At 45.6% G+C, this 20,848-nt stretch overlaps 3 protein-coding genes across 5 annotated transcripts; 1 reads left to right on the forward strand and 2 right to left on the reverse strand.

Moving 5' to 3' along the window:
- The first annotated feature begins 108 nt into the window (after positions 1-108).
- Positions 109-7,864, forward strand: LOC109527091 (MAM domain-containing protein 2). The gene is made up of 15 exons (XM_019888790.1): positions 109-311; positions 450-560; positions 1,590-1,861; positions 2,025-2,109; positions 2,469-2,612; positions 4,435-4,712; positions 4,888-4,981; positions 5,252-5,398; positions 5,594-5,713; positions 5,794-5,933; positions 6,262-6,358; positions 6,542-6,697; positions 6,782-7,035; positions 7,304-7,388; positions 7,589-7,864. Exons 1-15 carry the CDS (start codon positions 281-283, stop codon positions 7,627-7,629), a joined length of 2,055 nt encoding a protein of 684 aa, XP_019744349.1. The 5' UTR covers positions 109-280; the 3' UTR covers positions 7,630-7,864.
- Positions 7,865-7,977: 113 nt separating this feature from the next.
- On the reverse strand, positions 7,978-15,785 carry slc30a5 (solute carrier family 30 member 5). Of its 2 annotated transcripts, XM_019888789.1 has the most exons (16): positions 15,320-15,784; positions 15,067-15,189; positions 14,552-14,618; positions 14,353-14,438; positions 14,175-14,262; positions 13,740-13,827; positions 13,562-13,638; positions 12,889-13,059; positions 12,402-12,690; positions 11,478-11,686; positions 10,817-10,974; positions 10,585-10,714; positions 9,357-9,591; positions 9,061-9,287; positions 8,391-8,519; positions 7,978-8,263 (listed from the first exon to the last, which is right to left on the reverse strand). In XM_019888789.1, exons 1-16 carry the CDS (start codon positions 15,388-15,390, stop codon positions 8,093-8,095), a joined length of 2,319 nt encoding a protein of 772 aa, XP_019744348.1. In that variant the 5' UTR covers positions 15,391-15,784; the 3' UTR covers positions 7,978-8,092. The 2 variants fall into 2 exon arrangements, with proteins under 2 accessions (XP_019744348.1, XP_019744347.1); XM_019888788.1 differs by having other exon boundaries at positions 9,061-9,591; positions 15,320-15,785.
- Positions 15,786-16,995: 1,210 nt separating this feature from the next.
- Positions 16,996-20,707, reverse strand: LOC109527087 (annexin A1-like). Of its 2 annotated transcripts, none has more exons than XM_019888782.1 (12): positions 20,601-20,707; positions 20,427-20,524; positions 20,225-20,330; positions 19,825-19,919; positions 19,566-19,679; positions 19,373-19,463; positions 18,792-18,928; positions 18,493-18,586; positions 18,192-18,287; positions 17,666-17,724; positions 17,392-17,514; positions 16,996-17,310 (listed from the first exon to the last, which is right to left on the reverse strand). In XM_019888782.1, exons 2-12 carry the CDS (start codon positions 20,493-20,495, stop codon positions 17,254-17,256), a joined length of 1,041 nt encoding a protein of 346 aa, XP_019744341.1. In that variant the 5' UTR covers positions 20,496-20,524; positions 20,601-20,707; the 3' UTR covers positions 16,996-17,253. The 2 variants fall into 2 exon arrangements, with proteins under 2 accessions (XP_019744341.1, XP_019744343.1); XM_019888784.1 differs by having other exon boundaries at positions 20,427-20,500; positions 20,601-20,703.
- Between the last annotated feature and the right edge of the window lie 141 nt (positions 20,708-20,848).

A 20,848-nucleotide genomic window follows, 5' to 3' on the forward strand; every position in this document is an offset into this window, starting at 1 on the left:
TCTCTCTCTCTCTCTCTCTCTCTCTCTCTCTCTCTCTCTCTCTCTCTCTCTCTCTCTCTCTCTCCACCCCGAGCACCCTTGCCCCCCCCTCCTCTCCACTCGGCTTCACACACCCACTTTCACATTCAGGACAGCCAACAGTGCGCTGCCACTCCGTGAGCTGGAGAGACACTCCGACGACAGACTGCAAAGAGGATACGTTTTTCTTCTTTTGTTTTTTGTTTTTTTTTTTAATTTGTTTTGTTTTTCTTATCAGAGATTCAACCCGCAGAAGATTGCAATGCTCGCAGTCTACCTTTTGGTTCTTGCTGGTGAGTACTTTTCAATGATGGTGCCATTGCTAGTGCATGAGGTTATGCCTTTTTTTCTTTTCTTTTTTTAATGCCAATTTCTGTGATTCATACTTGCCGTTCACCGTTTTCTCACTTTGCTCCCGTCTCCCCCTCAAGCCGCCGTCCAAGCGTACAAGCAGTTGCTGCCCGGCTCCTGCAACTTTGACGCCAACACCTGCGGTTACATGTCAGATGCAGACTTTAGCAGCTGGACCCGCCACAACGATGGTAATTGGGCTGTTTAATACGTATCCTCTGCACTCTGATTTGTCATTCTCGGAAGTTGACTCCAATTGACCCCCCAAAAAAATAAATAAATAAAACTTATTGCATGCCTTTTCAATGGAGATGGCTCACACTTTTAATGCTGGTGAGAGGAAGCACATCTGGTCTCGATTGACTCCAACATCCTCCGACATCTGGACTCTGTGCAAGAGCACATTTCGGCATTTTCAATGGGTCAGCTCTGCAGTCGACGCACAAGAGAAGAGAGCTGTGAGCAATCAAATCGTGACATCTCTGTTTATTTCAAGTGATCAAAGCTCGCGGATGAATGAGGATGACGTCATTTACTCTGCAACGGAAACGATATATTGTTGATCTCGCTCATATTCTCATTCAGTCCAGTAAAAAGTGAAAAGTAAGCATGCAAATTGTTATTCTTGATGCAATGGCGTGACAGTTAAGATTTTTCCAACTTTGGCCAGAGTTGGGCGCAACATCCGACGGCGCAACTTCAAACTGGACCGTGCAAAACAAAAGCCATTTCTGTCAACAACGCCCAGACGCGCCGCCGGCTTCTCTGGGCCCGAGCTGATCTAAAATGGACTGATGCAAAGTGCAAAAGTGTTCTGTGGTCTGACGAGTCCACCTTTCAAATTGTTTTTGGAAATTTCGGATTTCATGTCACCCAGGCCAGGGAAAATAGCTTCTTTCACCAAGGGAATGCCGAAGCGTATTCTGCGCGTGTTACAAGAGCGTGTCTTCATAGGAAAAGAATGCAGGTACTAGACTGGCCTGCCTGCAGTCCAGACCTGTCAGCCATTGAAAATTTGTGGCGCATCATCAAGCGTAAAGTACGGAAACTGAAATTCTGAACTGTCAAAAAGCTGAAGCTGCACACTAAGGACGAATGGGAAATAAATCCACCTACACGTTGGTAAAACATTACCCCGTCCCAGGTTTTTGGGGAATATGTTGCAACCCTAAAATGTAAAAAAATTCTCCACATTCACCTTATTTCCTCCTACACTGCAGGCCATTTCATCGCCGTGGATGCTGCTTTGAACGACGACGACGACTCAGAGATACGCGCTGATACCACGGGCGTCTTGTTGAGTCCGATTCTGGAACAGAATGAGTGGAGCTGCCTGAGGTTGGTCTACCAGATCAGCGGCACGGGAAGCCTGCAAGTCTCGCAGCGCACAGAGGGACGGAGCTTTGACAGGCCGCTGTGGAGCAGCCAAATGCCGTCGGACAGCTGGGTCATCGCAAGCATGGACCTGTCCAACAGCACCGAGACCGCTCGGGTAAAACATAAAGTCCCTCTGCGTCATCGCGAGTGTGCCATTCAATGAAGCCGCCATATGCGCTCTCCAGTTTTTTGTCATCTTTTCTTCTCGTGCTTTTGTACGGCGACGACACCCCACGGTACGTCATATTGACGGTGACTTGACATGTGTTGTCTGTTAGATCGTTATCGAAGGAATACCTGGGCGGACGTCTGGGAGCAGCGTAGCCATTTTTCAGATCCACATTAGTCCCGGATACTGCCTGGGTTGGTGATGTCACTCCTTCACTCGCACATGCATTCAGTCCATCAATCCAACTGGATTTGAGGCTTCATATCAACAATTCCCATCTGCGTGTTGCACATTTCCGACCTGCCCAGCACACTTACTTGCCTTCAGACTTTGAGCCTAATCTGTATGACAGGTGTCATGTAGTCTTCTCCATATGGTTCCGCTCAGCGCTCAGCTGGTGCTCATTGACAATTTTTCTGGGTGGGAAAACATACGAGACTTGAATGCGGTCCTCCGGTCCGCAGCATAGCGCTGGAAAAAGATGGTCAGAAAGAGTTTGCATACAAAGACGCACTCCCCAATATCCACTCCCCTCTCACTCTCGTGCACGTAGATTGCGACTTTGAGGAGTCTCACCTGTGCGGGTACAATAACCAGTGGAACGCCAATGTCAACTGGTTTGTGGGTGGTGGCGGCGGCGGGGGCCAGCTGCTTCACAACAACCTGCCAGATGACCACACGCACGACAATAGGACAGGTTGGTGAGAAATTGTGGTCTTAAAACGTATAAAAATGTGCCATTATTTTGTTTCTTTTTCTTCATACCAACTTTCCGAGAGTTTGTTCGTATTTTGGCAACGAGAGCGTTTGAATGATTTTCTCTTTATATACAGCCGACACGGATTTGGAATAAACACTCTGCGACTGTCATGCTTTTAGATTGAACTGTACTATGGCGAGTGGTCCCAGTTTTTCATTATTCGGTGAGAGCAAAGTTATTTAGATGGAAAACTTGATGGAGCACCAATGAGCAACGTTGGCTACGGCGTCGGAAAACTGCGCTCTCTCTTTTACTGTCTGGAGTGGGCTTTTTTTTTTAGATTCCAGTTTGTTCTTCCAGTGGCAATGTTGAAAATCCCACACACAACAATTTAAAAAAAAATCGATAGTGATTCATTTCACAGCTGCAATATGTAGCTCAACAGCGTTTCAATCTGGTTAGGCGCTGCCCTGGAAGAACACAATTAGCAGCTATGGGTAAAAGACGGACAGCACCCCGGACTGGTCGCCAGCCAATCGCAGGGGCGAATAAGACAGTCAACTATTCGCACCATCACTGAGTGGAGACGGAACGTACTCGCAAACGGCACCAGTAATGTAGATGGCTAATCTGGAGTCATAGGGCAACGAAAGTCACTTTACCGCACATCAAAATCATTCTGAAAGTGTCGCTTGACCTCATCCTGTTGCTATAATGAACTACGTTAGCTGCAAGTGTCCAAGAAACATTTCACTTTTCTTTTCAGGGTCATTTCGCAAAAAAATAAATAAAATAAAATAAAAAAACATGCGCAGTCAATCTGAGTTTTCCTCGGCCTGGCAGCCTGTTAAAAGTGTTTTAGGACATGACTCACATGATTTGGTTTGCTTCTTGGCCAACAACTGCCAACTCTGAATATACTAAACTAAATGTTGTCAGCTGAGGATGTCAGGTTCAGGGCAACTGGAAAATGACAGCAGTTTTTCCAAATATGTAACGCAAACAATGCCAGCTTTAATATAATATTCCCGATTGTGCTGGAGTGCGGCGTTTCCCAAACCGGGGCTCTGCGTACCCCTTGGAGAGCGTGAGCACGTTGCAGAGGTTTATCGGCATGAAATCATTTCTTTCTGAGATCACTAACCTGCGGCGCGGTGCTGAAATCACAACAGCCAGCTTGTCAGTTTGTGTCTCATTCAAGCTCCGATGACTGATGAAAAAGAAAGTCAAGCTGCTCCAGCGGCCCTGAATATTCTTCTCATTCAGTCTGCGGAAGAATTAAATATCAAATTAAGTAAACATCTTTTTCATTTTGTGATCACTTCTATTCTACTTTTTGGAGATTCGTCACCATTTATGTGTGGCGGTGTGACCAAAGTGTTTCGGTACGCAAAACCCGAAAGGCCTCGGGATCCCCGCTCCATTCTGCGGACACGAAATTCACTTTGGGCCTCCTCTGTTGTTGATGATAAATGTCACCATAAACATTCCAATCTGGATCAACTTAGAGGACAAAGCAAACATTTGACAGATCCACGATGCAGTAGATAACCATTTCTTAATTCGAAAGAGGCTTTGGTTCAAATCTTGGGTAGTTTGTGTCCAGTTGAGTCCTGCCACATGTTTCCTAACACTCGCATGCAACTCGCTTCTCAGGTCACTTTATGTACGTGGACTCCATCTACGCCAAATACAGATCCACGATGCAGTAGATAACCATTCCCTAATTCGAAAAAGGCTTTGGTTCAAATCTTGGGTAGTTTATGCGTCCAGTTGAGTCCTGCCACACGTTTCCTAACACTCGCATGCAACTTCTTAGGTCACTTTATGTACGTGGACTCCATCTACGCCAAAACCTTCAAAGAAGTGGCCAAACTGCTGTCTCCCATGACCACGGTGCCCACGTCTGGCTGCCTGACGTTTCACTATCAGCGCAGCGACCGAGGTGGGAACCTCTTCTCCGTTTACACCCGCGATCGACTGGGTCAGTACCAGGAGCTGTGGAGGGCGGAGCCAGAGACCTCCACTGACTGGGGTGGGACGTACGGAGAGTGGACACCCGTGCAGGTGGACCTGAAAGCGCCGTACTCTTTGCAGGTCAGAAGGATTTTTTTTTTCTTTTTTTTGACCAATCTCATTGGGCTTTGTGATTGATTGGCGACCAGTTCAGGGTTTGCCTTTCATCCACATTATTTCGTACCTTATTTGCCATGTTTGTGTGTGTGCGTGTGTGTGTGAATGTGCGTGCATGTGCGTGAGTGGCACCCTTCAGGTCATTTTCGAGGTGGCCTTCAACAGCCCAAGAAGTGGTCACGTTGCAGTTGATGACATTTCATTTTCGCCCGAGTTCTGCAGCTCCGACACAGGTCAGCCGCGAAATAGCAACGCTGCATTTGAATGACTCACGACAGTGCGATTTGGATGAAATGATCTCTCTGAACGTTTCTTGCATAACTAGTAACCAATCCTTAAATTCATGTGACTTTGACATCTTAATATTTGATCATTTTAACCATACAGCTTCATGGACCGCTACAAGTCAGGCTCCATTGTCATGGGACAGTTACATAAACATCCCGTCTCGCTGATTCCCTGTCAAATTGCCATCCTCTCTTTTTTTTTTTTTTCCTACACAGAGCCAACTTTTGATGCCTCCATTGCCAACTGTGACTTTGAGTCCGATTTGTGCCAATACACGCAGGACCAGGGCATCGGATCATCGTGGAGGAGAGTGTCTGTCAAACCCAATATTTTTCGGAACGGCGACCACACATCCGGAGCGGGTAGGCTGAGTAAACGCCGACATTTGTGACTCGTCGCACCTTTCCATTGTGTCACCATTCAACATATGATTTGCTACAAGTTACAACACGATTGTTACCTTTTTTTTGAAAATCAGGTGATTGCATTTTTAAATGAAAATGAAAAAAAAAGGGTTCCCATAAAACAACAAATATTGGCTGTTTGTTTTCTTTCAGGGACTTTCTTGTTGGCTCACTCGCAGCTGAGCACGCAGTCCAGTTACATGAGTCGCTTAGTCAGCCCAACACTGGCTGCAAATATGAAATACTGCCTCCGATTTTTCTTCTCTTTGAGGGGTGAGCCACATTTGGTCGACTTTTTGGCATCTCGAATCACGCATATATTCAAGTGACTCACCGCTCATGAACAACTGCAGGATTCAACCAGACGGAGCAGGCCCTCGCCGTGTATCTGCAGCAGGGCGGCGGCCAGGAGAAGATCTGGACTTCGGGAGAGAAATCCAGAGGAATCTGGATCGCGGCGGATGTCACCTTCCAGACGTCGCAGCCTGCCAAGGTCAGGAGAGAAAGAGCAAATGTTGTTTGCAATGTGGTCGGCTGGTTGGCACGTCCGCCTCACAGCGCAGGGATCATGACTTGAGACATCGTGACTTCTTAGTAGGCATCTGCCGTGGCAGAAAGACATTCCATCACTCTTTGTTTGGAATTGGAACCATTTGTTCATCCAGATGTCTAACTATCAAAGGCTCCCATCGCATTGAACACATGCATATTGATGATTTATTTAAAGGGCTTTGATAAATGTTCTACGTGACTCCTCCCTCAAAGTCTTGTAAAATGGAAAGAACAAGCGAGGAGGCTCAAAATGTGCCTTTGCTGTTCAGGTTGTTTTTGTCAGCACATGCAGAAGTCTGTTGGACTGCGGCTCTGTTGCTCTTGATGACATCACCATGAGTCTGGGAGACTGTGAGTTGGCGACAGGTAAAATTTATTCCGGGGGACTTTTTTTTTTTTTGAAACCAGCCAAAGAGGTGGGAGGATGTACTCTTGAGTAACTCAGACTTTTGATTGGATGCGGGCAGCAACGCAAAAAACAAAACAAAAAAAAAAAAAAAACAAACAGCCAGGCAAGTTGATCTGAATTGTGACGTTTTCTTGCTGCAGGAATTTCCTCCCCCCTTCCGGGATGCTGTGACTTTGCTGCGGGCCTTTGTGGTTACACTCAGGACAAGCAGAATGACGCTGCTGACTGGGAGTGGAGGAGAGGACCCACCCCAACCTCGTACACTGGACCCAGAGGAGATCACACGAGCGGACTCGGTGAGAGTATAAGACCACAACTAAATCCCCGCCACCCCCAGAAATTGTGAACGTTTCGAGTGCATGACTGACAGTCTCTCGCAGGTTACTATCTGTACATGGAAGCATCTCCCATGCTGCCCGGCCAGACCGCTCGCCTGCTGTCACGCCCGCTCAGGGGCTCGAGGGGACCTCAGTGTCTGCGATTCTACTACCACATGTACGGCTCGAGCACGGGCCGGCTCAGTGTTCACCTCCAAAAAGACGGAGGAGACATTTTCTTGTGGCAACGAAACGGCGAGCAGAGCATTGCCTGGCTGAGGGCCACGGTGGAGTACCAAAGCGACAGCCAACATCAGGTAAGGCGGGAAAACGCAGCTCTCTTTGTTGTCGCAACGTGTTCAAAACATTTGACAGACGACCCCGTAAAGTCCGCAATTCAAACGGAATGAATCTGCATTCCAAATTGTTCCACCGAGGTTGGGATTGAGGCGCCGGGAGCTTTCTTGTTTGTTGAGGATGTTTCAACTGGCATTGAAAAGCGTCTCGACTGAACCCCCGCGGCCCGGATGACCGAGGCTACTACGCGGACACACCGGTGACTCGCCTTTTTCTGTGCTGTCGCAGATTGTGTTTGAAGCAACCCGAGGTTCATCCATCAGGAGTGACATCGCCATTGATGACATCGTATTGGAGGGTGGCCCTTGCCCAGGTAACGTTTGGGAACTGAGGACGCAATGGCCAGTGCGTTCTGCAAGGAAAATATATGGCTATTTTTTTTACACAAACGTTTTTGGGCTGAACGGTGTCTTTGCTAAATATGTCGTCGGAATTCTATTGGTCTCCAAATGAATACAGGAAGTAACATCTGGTGCAGCGTCCTAACGGTTTCTGTCTCCTTTGCTGCAACAGAGACCAAGGCCCCCGTGGCGACGTCCAATGAGATCGAGTAGAGGTCAGCAACAGTATAAGGCAGGATGCATGTTTTTGGTTTTGTTTTTTTTGGGCACACTTTAGCGGACTCTAAAGGCTTTTCGACCGCCTACTCACATTTATGTAGGTCTCCTTTTATACAGCATCATTGTACTTTACACTCTGTAAGAACAGAGTGCTGTATTTTTCTTGACATTTATATGCATTAGATTAATGCTCGTTGCTCGAATAAAGATAAGGGGTGTGCGATTTGGAGGTTTCTCTCCCTTCATTTTTTATGACCAAAGTGTTTTACTCCGCGCCAAAAACAACAGCGAGTCAATAGGACCGCACGACATTAAGTTGTGAGAAATAACACAAAGTCTGAGTACGGATAAAAATGACTACAACCTGATTTATTCAAAACACACCCACACACGCTGTACACTTCCATTGAAAAATGATCGGCATCTATACAATTTCAACTGGTCCCAGAGATGGACGTTACATGATACACGTTCCATCGTTCAGATGTTTCATGGACTCCATCTGTTGGGTCATCGCTAAAACATCCTGAAATCCCGTGCTGAGCCCAGACATGTGCTGGAAGTACGCGTCCTTCTCCAGCTGCACTGACAGATTATTCACTCCCGCATCTTTCAAAATGGCCGTCACCTGCAAGACAATCGCACCGATCATTACTGACCTTAGAATGACTCTCCAATAAACACACAAAAAGTCTAGGTGTCGAGTCTGCTGGGAAACGTGACAAATCAATCAAGAAGTGGCACCAGGCGCTGACCTGCTGTACAATGCGCTGTTCCACCACATCGGACATGATTTGGAGATGAATGGTCCCTGCGATCACGTTGGCCGAATGTCTCCAGAAATGAGGGTCCCTGTAGGACAAAACTCCTTCAATCTTCTCAATCTGGGAAAAGAAGCAAAAGAAGTCGACGGGATCAGCCGGCAGTAGCGCACAACTTCATCCTGTCGGTGACATCACAGCAGACAATAGTCGACATTGTCGACAGCTGTCCCCGTTTATGGCCGCAACACGGTCAACACATTCTTCCTTCAAAAGGCTGTGACATGGAAGTGAACCCCGGCTACATCATGTTAATAGTTTGCACTACCGTTATATAGCAGATTTTTTTTTTCTCTAAAGAGTCCCCTACACCCCCCCCGCCCCCACTTTTTTTTTTCTATGTTAGTGACAAAGAGCTTCAAGCATGCAAGCGTTACCACTTAATTGAAGAATTGGGCGAGCGAGAAAGTGACAACAGAAGCTAAAAAACACTTCCAAAAGTTTTCTTTAATTCGTTGAAGCGAGATTTCATAAATTTAAAATGTGCATAAAAGGGATTAGGAAGGAGTTAAACTCTTAAAAAAAATAAAAAAGGTTATATGGGCTCTCTTTTCAACAATGTGGGTGTGAACCCCCGCAAATAAATGAGAGCTGGTCTCCTCACCTTCTGCAGAGCGTTGTTCAGTCCCTTCTCATGCTCTGGGGGAATTCTCAGCAGAAGCACTTCGCAAGCATCCTTGAGCAGAGGTATGACGCTGAGGAAGATGAGCGTGGCGATGAAGAGGGAGCAAATGGGGTCGGCGATCAACCAGCCAAACTGCCGAATGAGGAGGGTGGAAATGATCACGCCGACGCTGCCCAACGTATCGGCCAGGACGTGAAGGAAAACACCTGTGGAGAAGACGGGAGGATTCCATCCGGGCCCCCCGGGAAACGTGACGGCGGCGCAGGCAAGCCCACCTCTCATGTTGGCATTCATGCCCCCGCCGCCCGAGCTGTGGGAATGCCCGTGCCCGCCGTGTCCGTGTCCGCCGTGAGAGTGGCCGTGACCTCCGTGGCCGTGGTCGCCGTGCGAATGGCCGTGGTGCGAATGGCCGTGGTCGTGCCCCGAGCAACTTTTGCCGCCGTGGGAGTGAGCGTGGCTGAAAGCGCAGATTCCCACCAGGTTGACCAATAAGCCGCCAACGGACACCGGCTTTCGGAGACACCGAGCAGAGGGGCAAAGTGATTAGTCGAGCCACAGACCGTCATACTGCCACCACCGTGCTTCACTGTTAGCGTCATGTTCTTTTTATCAGATGCTGTAGCATTTTTATTGCAGACGTAAGGGGCCGCGCATCGAGTTCTTTGGGTGGTGTTCGAGGTTCTTGAGCAACCTCCCGGATGAGTCGTCGTCGCACTCTTGGAGTAATTTTAGCTGGTCGATCACTCCTGAAAATGTTTGACACCGTTCCCAGTTATCTCCATTTGTTGGATCATGGCTCTGACCGTGTTCGTTGGCGGCGCCGGGGTCTTGGATATGGCTTTGTCACCTTTTCCAGACCGATAGATTTCAATCACTTCTTCTCTCATTTCTTCTTGAATTTCTGCAGATCGTGCGTGGCACGATGCGTTTGTTTCTTGAGCTCTGGTAACCTACTTCCCTTTGTCTGACAGATTCTATTCATGTGATTTCTTGAGTCAACAAATATGGTGCTAAGATGTCACCTGTGAAATTCCACTCAGCTTTCCATACAAATCTCAAATGGGTTCGTCCTCAAAAAGAAACAGCATAAAGGCTCATTCGTGCGGCAAATGAAGGCGATGTTACGAAAAGGACGTCCTTAAAAGGCCAAGCGATTAGCCTCGAGGAAGGATCCTTAAATAGTGTCTTTGCAACAGCCTACTAAGTGCCCATTTCTTTCAAACACAAACTTTTTGTTTGACATTTGCAGACTCCATGTCGAGGCAGGCCTGATGTTCTTGACATGGTTTATGTTCTCAGAGTGGACAACTCCCCTGCACACTCACACATTTTGCACAACAACATTCCCGGCTGCTCCTCATGGCCGAGAAAAACTGGTCCAGATTTATGAATGGCCATTGTTAAATACCAAAGGGGTAAATAAATATTTGATCAATGCTTCAATATCACAATCGACATTGAGGAACGAGCTTTTACAAGAAAAAGATCAACAACTTCACTTACGGTCAGCATGTCCGTGTCTATGTTGGGAGGGTCCACTAAGCGGGTTACCGACTCCATGAAGACAAAGAAGGCGATGACCATCAGGAAGAGTCCATTGATGAACCCAGAAAGGATTTCGACACGGCCATACCTGCGAAGAACACCAGATACTCATTTCAAACATCCGACAGAATTTGTACGGGATGATGAAGATCCCCCCCCCGGTGGAGCGGCTTCACGTCCCCAATTTTACCCGTAGGAGAAGATCCTGGTGGCTTTCCAGCGGGTCATCAGGGCGGCAAACAGGCCCAGGACCAAAGCCGAGCAGTCAAACAACATGTGGAAGCCATCCGAGATCAGTCCCAGGCTGTTCGTCCAAACACCATAAAAGAGCTCAACAAAGGTGAACGCCTGGAACACATAAACGTGGTTTGACAGCGGAGGCTGTGAACTGCAATTAACAGAGACAAACAGTGACCACCATATGAAAGTAGAGCGCGGCCAGATGGCCTTTAAATCTAATCGTTTTTCTTTTGTTTGAAATAAAAATACAATTTGTCCACAGTACGTGGTTGGATTCTGGATTTAGGTCAGCCTTTTTAAACTCTTTGGCGTTTCAAGGAGTTAAAACAGCTGCAGAAGCCACCATTTCAATCAAGTGGCAAACAAGCGGATGGGAAATGTTAGTGCACACCATTTACCATTTTAATAACTTTGCATTTTTCAACTCTTGTGACCTTTGACTTTTTGTTGTTGTTGTTGGATGAACTGACTGACGGACTGGTGAAATTTACAGCAGACGCCATGATTGTTTTATCATGCATTTGCCATTTTACACTTCATGATAACTCCCGTGTTTTACACAGCAGCGATATGGAAGGGCCCATGAACCAACACCGGCACATTGCACGTACCAGGTTGAGACACAGGAAGTAGAAGATCTGTCTCGAGTCGTACTCCTCCAAGATCTGTTTCAAGGAATCTTTAATGAAGCGCGGCAGGGACTGCGACGTGTGCTGCAAGGCGTCACCCATGAAGTTGTACAAAGGAGTCCCTTCGGGGGAATAACCGACCAGGGTGCCCTTTTGACCCTTCTTTGAAGGGGAGGAGAGGATGCTGGATGCTGCACAGGAAGTGTGAAGAGAGCAACGGTTAAGAAAACAAAACGCGCCGGGTGTGTCAATGACATACAGATGTTCTCCTAAGTTTACATTTCCATACGATCATTTTAAAACACAGTGTGAATGGTTGTTTGGCACTCCCGAAGTCGGCATGCGAGGACGCTCTGAACTTCGGTTACGTGGTGGCTTCACGCAAGCACCGTTCCTCTACAATCTGGACAAAACGCGGCGAACGTCCCCTGCACATTACGAGGCTGAGAGTCTCCAGAAATCTCCAATAAGACCACAAAAAGTCCCGACATTTTTTTTTCTTTATAAGTAGCTCGCTCATGAGGTCGGAAAAGTCGCTAAATATAGCGACAAAGCCGCTTTGTTGGAAACACTGAGTAGGCTCGCTTCTTCTCATGTCCGAACTGCGCCATCGGTTGTCATGGAAGCAAAAGCCGAACTTGGCATTTGCAGAAGATACAGTATCCCTTAAAAACGGTGTGACGTGAAGAAGAGCGACAAACGGACTGTAAGTGCAGCGAAACACCATTTCCTGTATTTTTAGAGGATAATGTCATTATATTAAGAACTGGGAACTCTTAAATCCAGAAAAAAAGCATATCAATCATTTAAAAAGAGTGGCTGCTACTTCTACTGTCTGCATTCCAAAGGAGAAACAAATGCCAACTCGGTGAAAATACATTTTCCCCCTCAATCGGCTTGACTTACATAAGATGAAGAAAACGGCACTGACGAGCACCCCTCCAGACAGCACGTGCTCCGTGCTGCTCCGCTGCGGCGGCTTACTCATGGAGCGCAACTGGTCGGTCAGCGGGTGAGTCCAGAAGTTGGCGAGGAGCAGGGCGCTGGAGAAGAGAGCCGCGGCGCCGTATCGGGCGCAGCGCTGCACCTCCATCTTGGTATTGCAGATGGCCTCCACGTAAAACTCGAGGATCATCACAGAGAAGATGATCATGGCGAAAGGCGGGATAAGAGCAGACCACGACTCAACTTTACTCTGCGGAGGAACAGTGGAAATAACCCGTCAAGGCCTGAGCGCGAGTCTGGAGGAAAATGGTTATAAATGACGGTGGTTTTGAAGGTTCATTTAGTAAATGAACCCGATTTAAACTGCTCTCCATGTGAAAGCGTCTCAGTTCTCCTCTCCTTAAAAAAAGCCCGCACGCAATGTGGAGAGGAATCATCTTGCACTTACTTCCGTGGTGGCAGACAGCACTATGACCCAGGGCAGCAGTACCGCAGCAGACACCAGGTTGTCCAGGGCATAGAGGCGCTTGGCCCCACCAACTTCCACCGAAAGTTTCCTGGAGGCTGTGTGGAAGCCAACCTTCAGGCACAGAGAGGCTACGAGCAGCACAACACCACCCTGATAAGAAGAACAGGACAATGCAATGATTCGTTTTGTTTTGGGTACCAAAATACTTTTTAACGCAGTCATGTGGGAAACGGACTTTGACATGGTCACGCCAAAACCTTGATTGTCATTTTTATGGGCCATCGATGGACTATCTATGATGTTTTTGGTCATTGTCGTGCTCAGCAACCCAAAAGTTTGATGGCACAATGCACAATTTTCTAGCAGACAGCTGAACTTGTTCCATTAAACCACAGCAAGTGGTGGAAAGAGCCGTGTCACATTTTCCAGACTGATTTCAACCTCTTTGTTTCTCATTTGTTCATGAATTTCATTGGATCACGGTATGATGAGTTTGTTTTTGAGCTCTTGCAGTGTACTTCACTTTGTCTGATAGGTACCATTAAAGTCAGTTATTGATTCAAGAAATCTTGCTCATCGGAAACTTAAGTGTGATAAATGTGGAAAAGAAAACAAATATTTTTAAACGACACTATACATGGTACGTGCTTACCTTGTGATCCGCAACCCCCAAAAACGCAATGGCGGTGTACAGGAAGTGAGTTAGCGCACTGTCATGATGTCCCTCGGCTAATTACAACAAGAAGTTAAGGCTCAAGCAGGAAACAGAGAAACATGATTTTTTTTTTTTTTTTTTAAGAAAACGAACATATTGCAATTATTAAGGATACGATGCTCCGCCATTTTGGCCATGAGATCATCATTGTCGAAGAGGAGAAGGCAAATCACTGCGATGATGAAGAGAGCGGCGCCTCGAGTCTGGAAGACAGATGGGTCCAACTTCAGTCACCTTTTCTTTTCAACTTTGCATTTTTTACGTAAACATATTTCCACTTTTTCACTCTACAACTGGTGACCTTAGCAGGAAGGGCAGTGGATGGCGTTTATATGTGAGATAGTCGACACAACAGATTATGGGTGAGTCAGGAGCATTGCAAAAAAAAAATGCAAAAATACAAAAATCAACGCTTTGACGACCACAGATCACGTTGTCTGGAATCGCTAGTTCGATTAAAAAAAACAAAACCAACTGTTCAGGCCTACTGGGTATGACACCAACAGTTCAACAAGTACCGTTGCACAATTTGTAAATGGTGACTGTTTACCTTTGCTGGCCCACCTCCTGAGCTGGTGAAGAGGACACCAAGGAGAGCAATCACCACCACATCGCTGTGCTCAAAAAGTAGCAATGTCCTGCGAAAGACACAAGAAAAGCACTCATGCATTGTTGCATTCAAACATCAAACTGCACTGTCGTATGAGCAGAGTAGCATACGTATTTACCTCAGGGGTCCACAGAGAGTGAGACCAAAAAAGCCCAGTAGGGATATGATACAGCTGAAAACACTGTGCTTTAGTAATTTTATCCACTAGAAAGAATGAAAAGAAAAATGGGTTAATTACCATCCCACAACATAAATACGTAGCACGAAATGCATTCCATAAAATGACGGATTGAAGGATGAAAAAATCAATACGCTACCTGTCTTTTCGAGATGATTTTTCCAGAGGAAAAAGGCTTTTGAAAAACAAGTAAAATAACGGCCGACCTGAGAATAATGGAATAATGTCATGTTCATGTTTTTATTGGCATACTTGAAGACACCTCTACTCAAATGACTTGATTTAAAGTGGAGTACACGCGAACAGAATATTATATGTATATCACACACACACACACACACACACACACACACACACACACACATACACATTTATACAGGATATAATCATGTGTCTCCCCCAAATCAGAGAGGTGTCTGTTGTAGTGCTGCCGCTTGTCAGTTTTATTGCGGCGAATGACTTGGGAGACACGGTACATTAAAACAAACACGTTTGCTCCTCTAGTTCTGTACACACTGCGACAGCAAAAGCTGTTCAACTGAAAATGACAAGAGTCCAATTTGTCTTCACTGAGCTTTGCAGTGATTTACAAAGGAGGCAATGTCTTTCAAAACAAATGAAGCAACATCTGCGAATGGAATTAGGAATACTCACCCTAACTTTAATATGAAGATAAACTGCACAATGTGAACCACCTTTAGGATGTCATATGATTCAAAGATCCCCAAGGCCTTCAAGATCTTCGAGATGACCAGCAACACTATGTACCTGGTTAACCTGAGGATGAAAAGGACAGCGTGCATACTGTACGTAATAAGCATGTTGACCCAGGGGTGTACCCGAGAAGGGTTAAACAGCCAAACGCTCACATGAACAAATCTTTGGTTACCATAAACAACTATTTCACCTGGAATTGGGAACCTCAACCATCCCTAGTTGTCCTCCAGAAAGGACGTTGTTGCTGTATTTCTCGTCCATTTTCAGCCGGCCGGCTTGACGATATCCCGAGTAACCTTATAACATTACTGCTATCTATGACGTGTATTTAACTTGGCGCTCATTTAGCGATGAGACGCAGCCACAGCATTCAAAATTCGAAACAATTCAAAACATCCTCGCTGAGGAGCAAAGCATAGAAAAGGTGATTTCCGCCAAGGTTAGCTTCGAGCTCGATAACCAGGTGGAATAGCGGTAACACTGGTAGTGTTCGCTCTTCGAGTTCTAACGCGTCTTTTAAAGGTGTAAACAGGAGCTATAACCGTTTAAGGGAGATTGACAGCGTTTTTTCCAATAACAAGACTGAAAAAAAAATCCTTCCAGACTGTGTAGAAGTGAGCCGAAGCCACTTCCGGACACGATAAACAACCACGTCATGAAAAACTTTAAGAGAGTCGCGACTGCGCGGTTAGTGCCGTGGACGGTTTGAGGTCGTGAGATGCGCGATTGCGGAGGGATGTCACAAAAATCAAAGAGGTTTAAAATTAATACCGCAATGTCAACATGTGAATGCATTTTTAGGTACATGAAGAAGAGAATCAAATTTACAGCAGCCTGTGTGTGTGTGTCTGGTGCCATGTTTAAATGCGCCAATTTATTCGTAACGGTATTTATATCATTATGGGCCAGTGCGGAGCGAGCACTTATTCAGTGACATTACTTAATATTGCTCATATCTATTATATATTATTTTTTTATACTATGGTAGGTAAGTAGTGGTGACCATAGCTGCCTCACACTTCTCAGATCGGGACTCCCGTTTGGCTGCTGTGTGCAAGAGTGCGTCCTTCCACATTCTAAAAACATGCATGTGCGGTTCACCGAAGACTCGAAATCGGGTATGTCAAATGTACGACACGCTGGTCAGAACCAGTCAGTCAGGGGATACATTCCGGCGGTGGGATTAGAAAACACATTCACTACTACGTATTTTTTTTCAAACTGTTGTTGCTAATTTTGTCCACTCGAGGGCGCACGGACGACCACCTCATGATATTCTGAAATTGGATATGAAATGAAAACAAAAAACAAAAAAAACTACTTTGTGCGCACAAGCAACTTATTTGCGCACACAGCCTACTTATTTGTGCACACTAATTACTATTTCGCGCACACCAATTACTACTTCTTGTCCACGAACTATTCGTGCGCATGAAGCAGTTGCAGGGTGCACACGAAATAGTGACAGCATGCACATGAAGTAGCACTGATCCCTTATTGGACAAGAGCGCTTCTCACTGGCCTAATCAGTACCTTCAAAAATCCACAAATTATTGCATCTGACGTTTTTATTTTATACCGGCCCCCGGCGTCCTAGTCGTACCTCTGCCGGGAAAGCAAGCTGGCTCTCAGCATTTCAACACGTTCAAATGTCTCTTGGTGATAATGATTCTTTGCAGCTTTTCATGATGTCCTTGTAACCCATCCCGAGCCTAAAATAAAATTCGATCACGCTCTCCCTGCCCATTATGTAATTTTACTTCAACCTTTCAACTTTGAAAATAGATGCGTTCGATTTTTCTTATTCAAGTGGGGCCGGTGTTCTTCCAAATGATACTAATGCATTTTAGGAAATAAACGTGACCATCAATTCAAGCATTTCATTTTATTTCAAAGAAAGAAGACTTAAGACATTCAAACAAAAGCATAAAAGAATTTTTGGGGCATTTTGTTAGGAAATTGACATTCTCCCCTTTCACCTTTTGCCTTGCCTTAATAAACATACGGCATGATAAAATTATATAGCGTCCACTTTGCTAGAGCATTAACTAAATAAAGTACAGTGATCATGTCATGTCCACTATTTTAACGATGTGAGACCTCAAATTTCAGTGTGGCGGTTTCTCAGTGGGGTCCACAAAGCCCAAGAAGGATCTTCTCAAAATGATGCTTTGTGTCTTCCTGTGAAAACACAAACACATTTTAAGGCTTTCATTTAACTACAACGTAGTCTTTGAGCATAGGATGCAGCTTTGATTTTACCAGGATGTCCTCCTGCAGCGTTCTGTCATACATGGCCCTGTATTCTTCCAAAATCTTCTTCAGGTCGACCTCAGAGCGACTCACCAGCACCCTGATCAGTGTATCTTCACATGTGCCGTGGCGCTGTGAGGACACATTTATCATCCAATAAGATTATTTCAGCAGAAAAGGCCAAGTTAATGGACCAGACTACCCAGGTACCATTTATTGACAGAATGTTGCATTTCACATATTTGAAGAAAAAAAAAAAGACTGCTGTTGTGTTCATTCATACCTCCATAGCTCCATGGAGCTTCTCAGCAAAGAATGCCGGTGTGCTCCATGCACATTTCACTTGGGAGAAAAGATATAAAAATATGATAGTTTTGGACTGCGTCTATTGATAAATCAAATAAAATGAAAATGACATTTCAATGACATTTCAAAGAATTAAAACGTCTGCTGTCGACTAAAATTGACGTCAAAATGCCCTCGGGCTCGCATTGTGAACGTCACGGCTCACCTATTTTCCAGGTTTAGTCACATAACGTTCACAATGCAAGCACAACGGCAGACATCAATTTCTTAAATATTTCGAAATGAATGCTGCCCTGACGGTGTCGGTCAGGATGTGCTCAGTCAATATCGCCTGAAATCGGTTTAGCACATCAACATATGAACCTTTTTAAAACTTCTTGTGTCATACAGAAGATGATCCGTCTCTCAGTCAAGACTCAAGGAATGTCTTCTCCAAGCCATGTCTTGGATTTTGTGTGTGTCTGTGTCGTTGAATGGAAGTGACAATGAGTGCGTGCTCTCACCAATGTCAAGGAAACAGTCTTCGATGTCTCCTCTCAGCTCCATGTTCAGAGCTTTAGGCAGCGTCATGTCACTGAGACAGGCGTACCTTTGGAACGCTATCGGGCAAAAGAGCGCGCACGGTCAACCGTGAAATATTGTTTTGGCCACACAGTGAGCTAACGTCTGAGTAACTGCTTGTTTGCATTGTTCTTGACTCAAAGACACGTTCCACCTGTTACCCAAGATGGGCGTGGCTCCACCTATTTGTTCACTTAAGAATGAATGTGCAAACTTTCACATGCTTTTCAGTCACATGCTTACTTTTGGAGAGTTGAGGTCCGCTGCGCGTCGTCAGGATGTCTAAGAAGGGCGCGATGTCGACTCCTTTTGTATTCTCTCCGGCTTCGAACAGCGTCTGCGGGTGCACAACACGGGTTGAAGAATAACATTGGAATTGGAGCCTATCCCAGCTGTCTTCAGACAGTCGGCAGGGGACACCCTGAACTCGATGCTAGCCAATCACAGGACACACACAGACAATCACACCGCGGGACAATTTTGGGTGTTCCATTCTTAACCTACTGTGCAATTTTTGAAAATGTGGCATTATCTAATTTTACCTCTGCATCCTTTTGGGCCCGAGTCATGTCAACTTCTGTGCTCTCATCTTTGTTTGCCTTCAACATCGCCAGAAGGGCTGTGGTGAAATCGCCGCGGGTTTCATCCTTAATCACATCCTCCAGGTCGTCCCCGTACACTGAGGGAAAGCAGCGTTGAAATGCTGACTCGACTAGATAATGACAGTCTTAAAAATGACACATGAATGACTGCCGCCGCTTGCGAGACCGGCGCCCAGGCTGCGACTCATCCGCCCCTGTTGTTATGCTAGGATTTTTTTTTTTTTTTTTTTTTTTTTTAAGGGGGCTTTACAAGAGTTGATTTTTCATCTTAAAAGTTAGCAGTTAGGATCTGGTACACTTGGAAGGAGAAACTGTTTAACTTTCAAGTAGGGCTCAACTGAGCCAATATTAGCGCTTTTAAAACCGATGACACGTTAGAGTAACAACATTAACAACATAGGACAAAGACAATGACATTCCCCCCAGAAATTTTTTTTGTACGATAGTATTTTTGTTCTTTTTTTTTTGGTGAGTTTCTCATTTTCGTGCTTTGAATGATTTTCGAGAGCAAAAAGTCAAACCTTCTTTATAGACCCTCTTCAACTGTCTGAGTTCTTCATTTGTCCTGGTTGCCAGAACCTCCACAAGGACATCTTCATCTGTGCCCAGTCTCTGTTACGATAAAGTGAAACGTGATTGATTTCTTCAGTTCAGGGAACCATTTTTTTACTGATAAGAAATATTGGATTTTCACAATAAAACTTTGCTATTTACCTTTGTTGCATTTCTGATCAGGGAGGCATCAAAATGGGCTGGCGGCATCAATAAGGCCAGAGCGATGTCCTCTAAATCTGACCTGAGTGCAGATTTCAGAGCTCGATCCAATCGCTGCGATACGCGGAGAGAAGAAGAGTCGGCTTTACAGCAAGTAAAATCGGCACAAAAATAAGAATTATATTCAAGTCATTGAGGTTTTCGTTTTTTTTTCTTGAGTGGGCGTTCTGGAAAATGGCTGGATGAAACGGGGCACTACCTCGCCAGTGGTAGCCTCATAAACGACTTTGATCTTCTGTCTCTGTTCATTGTTTCTTTTGACCAAGATGGAAATGATCACGTCCTCATCCACTCCTGCAAGAGAGACATTTGACTTTCCTGCAATCTATGCCGCAGAGGTGACGCTACCTTTGATGCCCGATATTACATCTTGTTGACCGAAAAGCGTGGCTCCCAGAGTCATTTTGGAACATTTTAGGAAAGAGAGAACAAATGAAGTCGCCTTCAAGTTCGGCGATCCCTCAATGGGGCCGACAACGTATGTTCAGTTTCTTTAACAGATGGACAATACCTTGAAAGTATGTTTTGCATCCATCGCATCGTGGCATGTCATTCAGTATTTTTCATCAAAATCCGCAGATTCGGGAGATTGCCAATACCTTTACTTTCAATGGCACTGTGGAGAACTGCGACATCTTTGCTTGCATCGAAGCTCGGGTACGGGGCCACTGTTCCGTAAAACACCGGCGTCTCCTTTCCTTTCACCTAAAACAATCGGCACGGAAAGCTTTCATATCCCCTTTTGTAATTCAATAATTGAGTTCATCATGTGTCACGGGAGGGAGCACAGCTGATACTTACTTTAATGGTGTCATTATCGGGGTTTCTGTCATGGACGATATTTTTGTAGAATTTTCTGAAGAAAGACATCTTTTCTGGGCAAGATGATCACAAACGATCTGGGGGGGAAGAAGCATCCAATTGAATGACGTTAGATCATTTCTTTTTGATGTTAAAAGCCCCTGCGAAACTTACCTGTGCTATTACGGACGGTCTTCACCTTGTCCTTTGTGAGTTCGAGGGGTAAGGAAGTTTTGAAGTGACTCCACCCATCAGATGATGATGATGATGATGATGCAGAAAAATAAAAAAAAACTGGCAGACTTTCCTGTCACCTGCACAAGATGAACCAATCGTCTGCCGCCTTTTCAGACACGACACACCCGGCCATTCAGCGGTTTGTGTATCCCTGACCGGTTGGGTGACTTTTGTTCAGGTGTGTA

Source organism: Hippocampus comes, unplaced genomic scaffold (assembly GCF_001891065.2).
Source record: "Hippocampus comes isolate QL1 unplaced genomic scaffold, H_comes_QL1_v1.1 scaffold347, whole genome shotgun sequence".
NCBI classification, from domain to species: domain Eukaryota; kingdom Metazoa; phylum Chordata; class Actinopteri; order Syngnathiformes; family Syngnathidae; genus Hippocampus; species Hippocampus comes.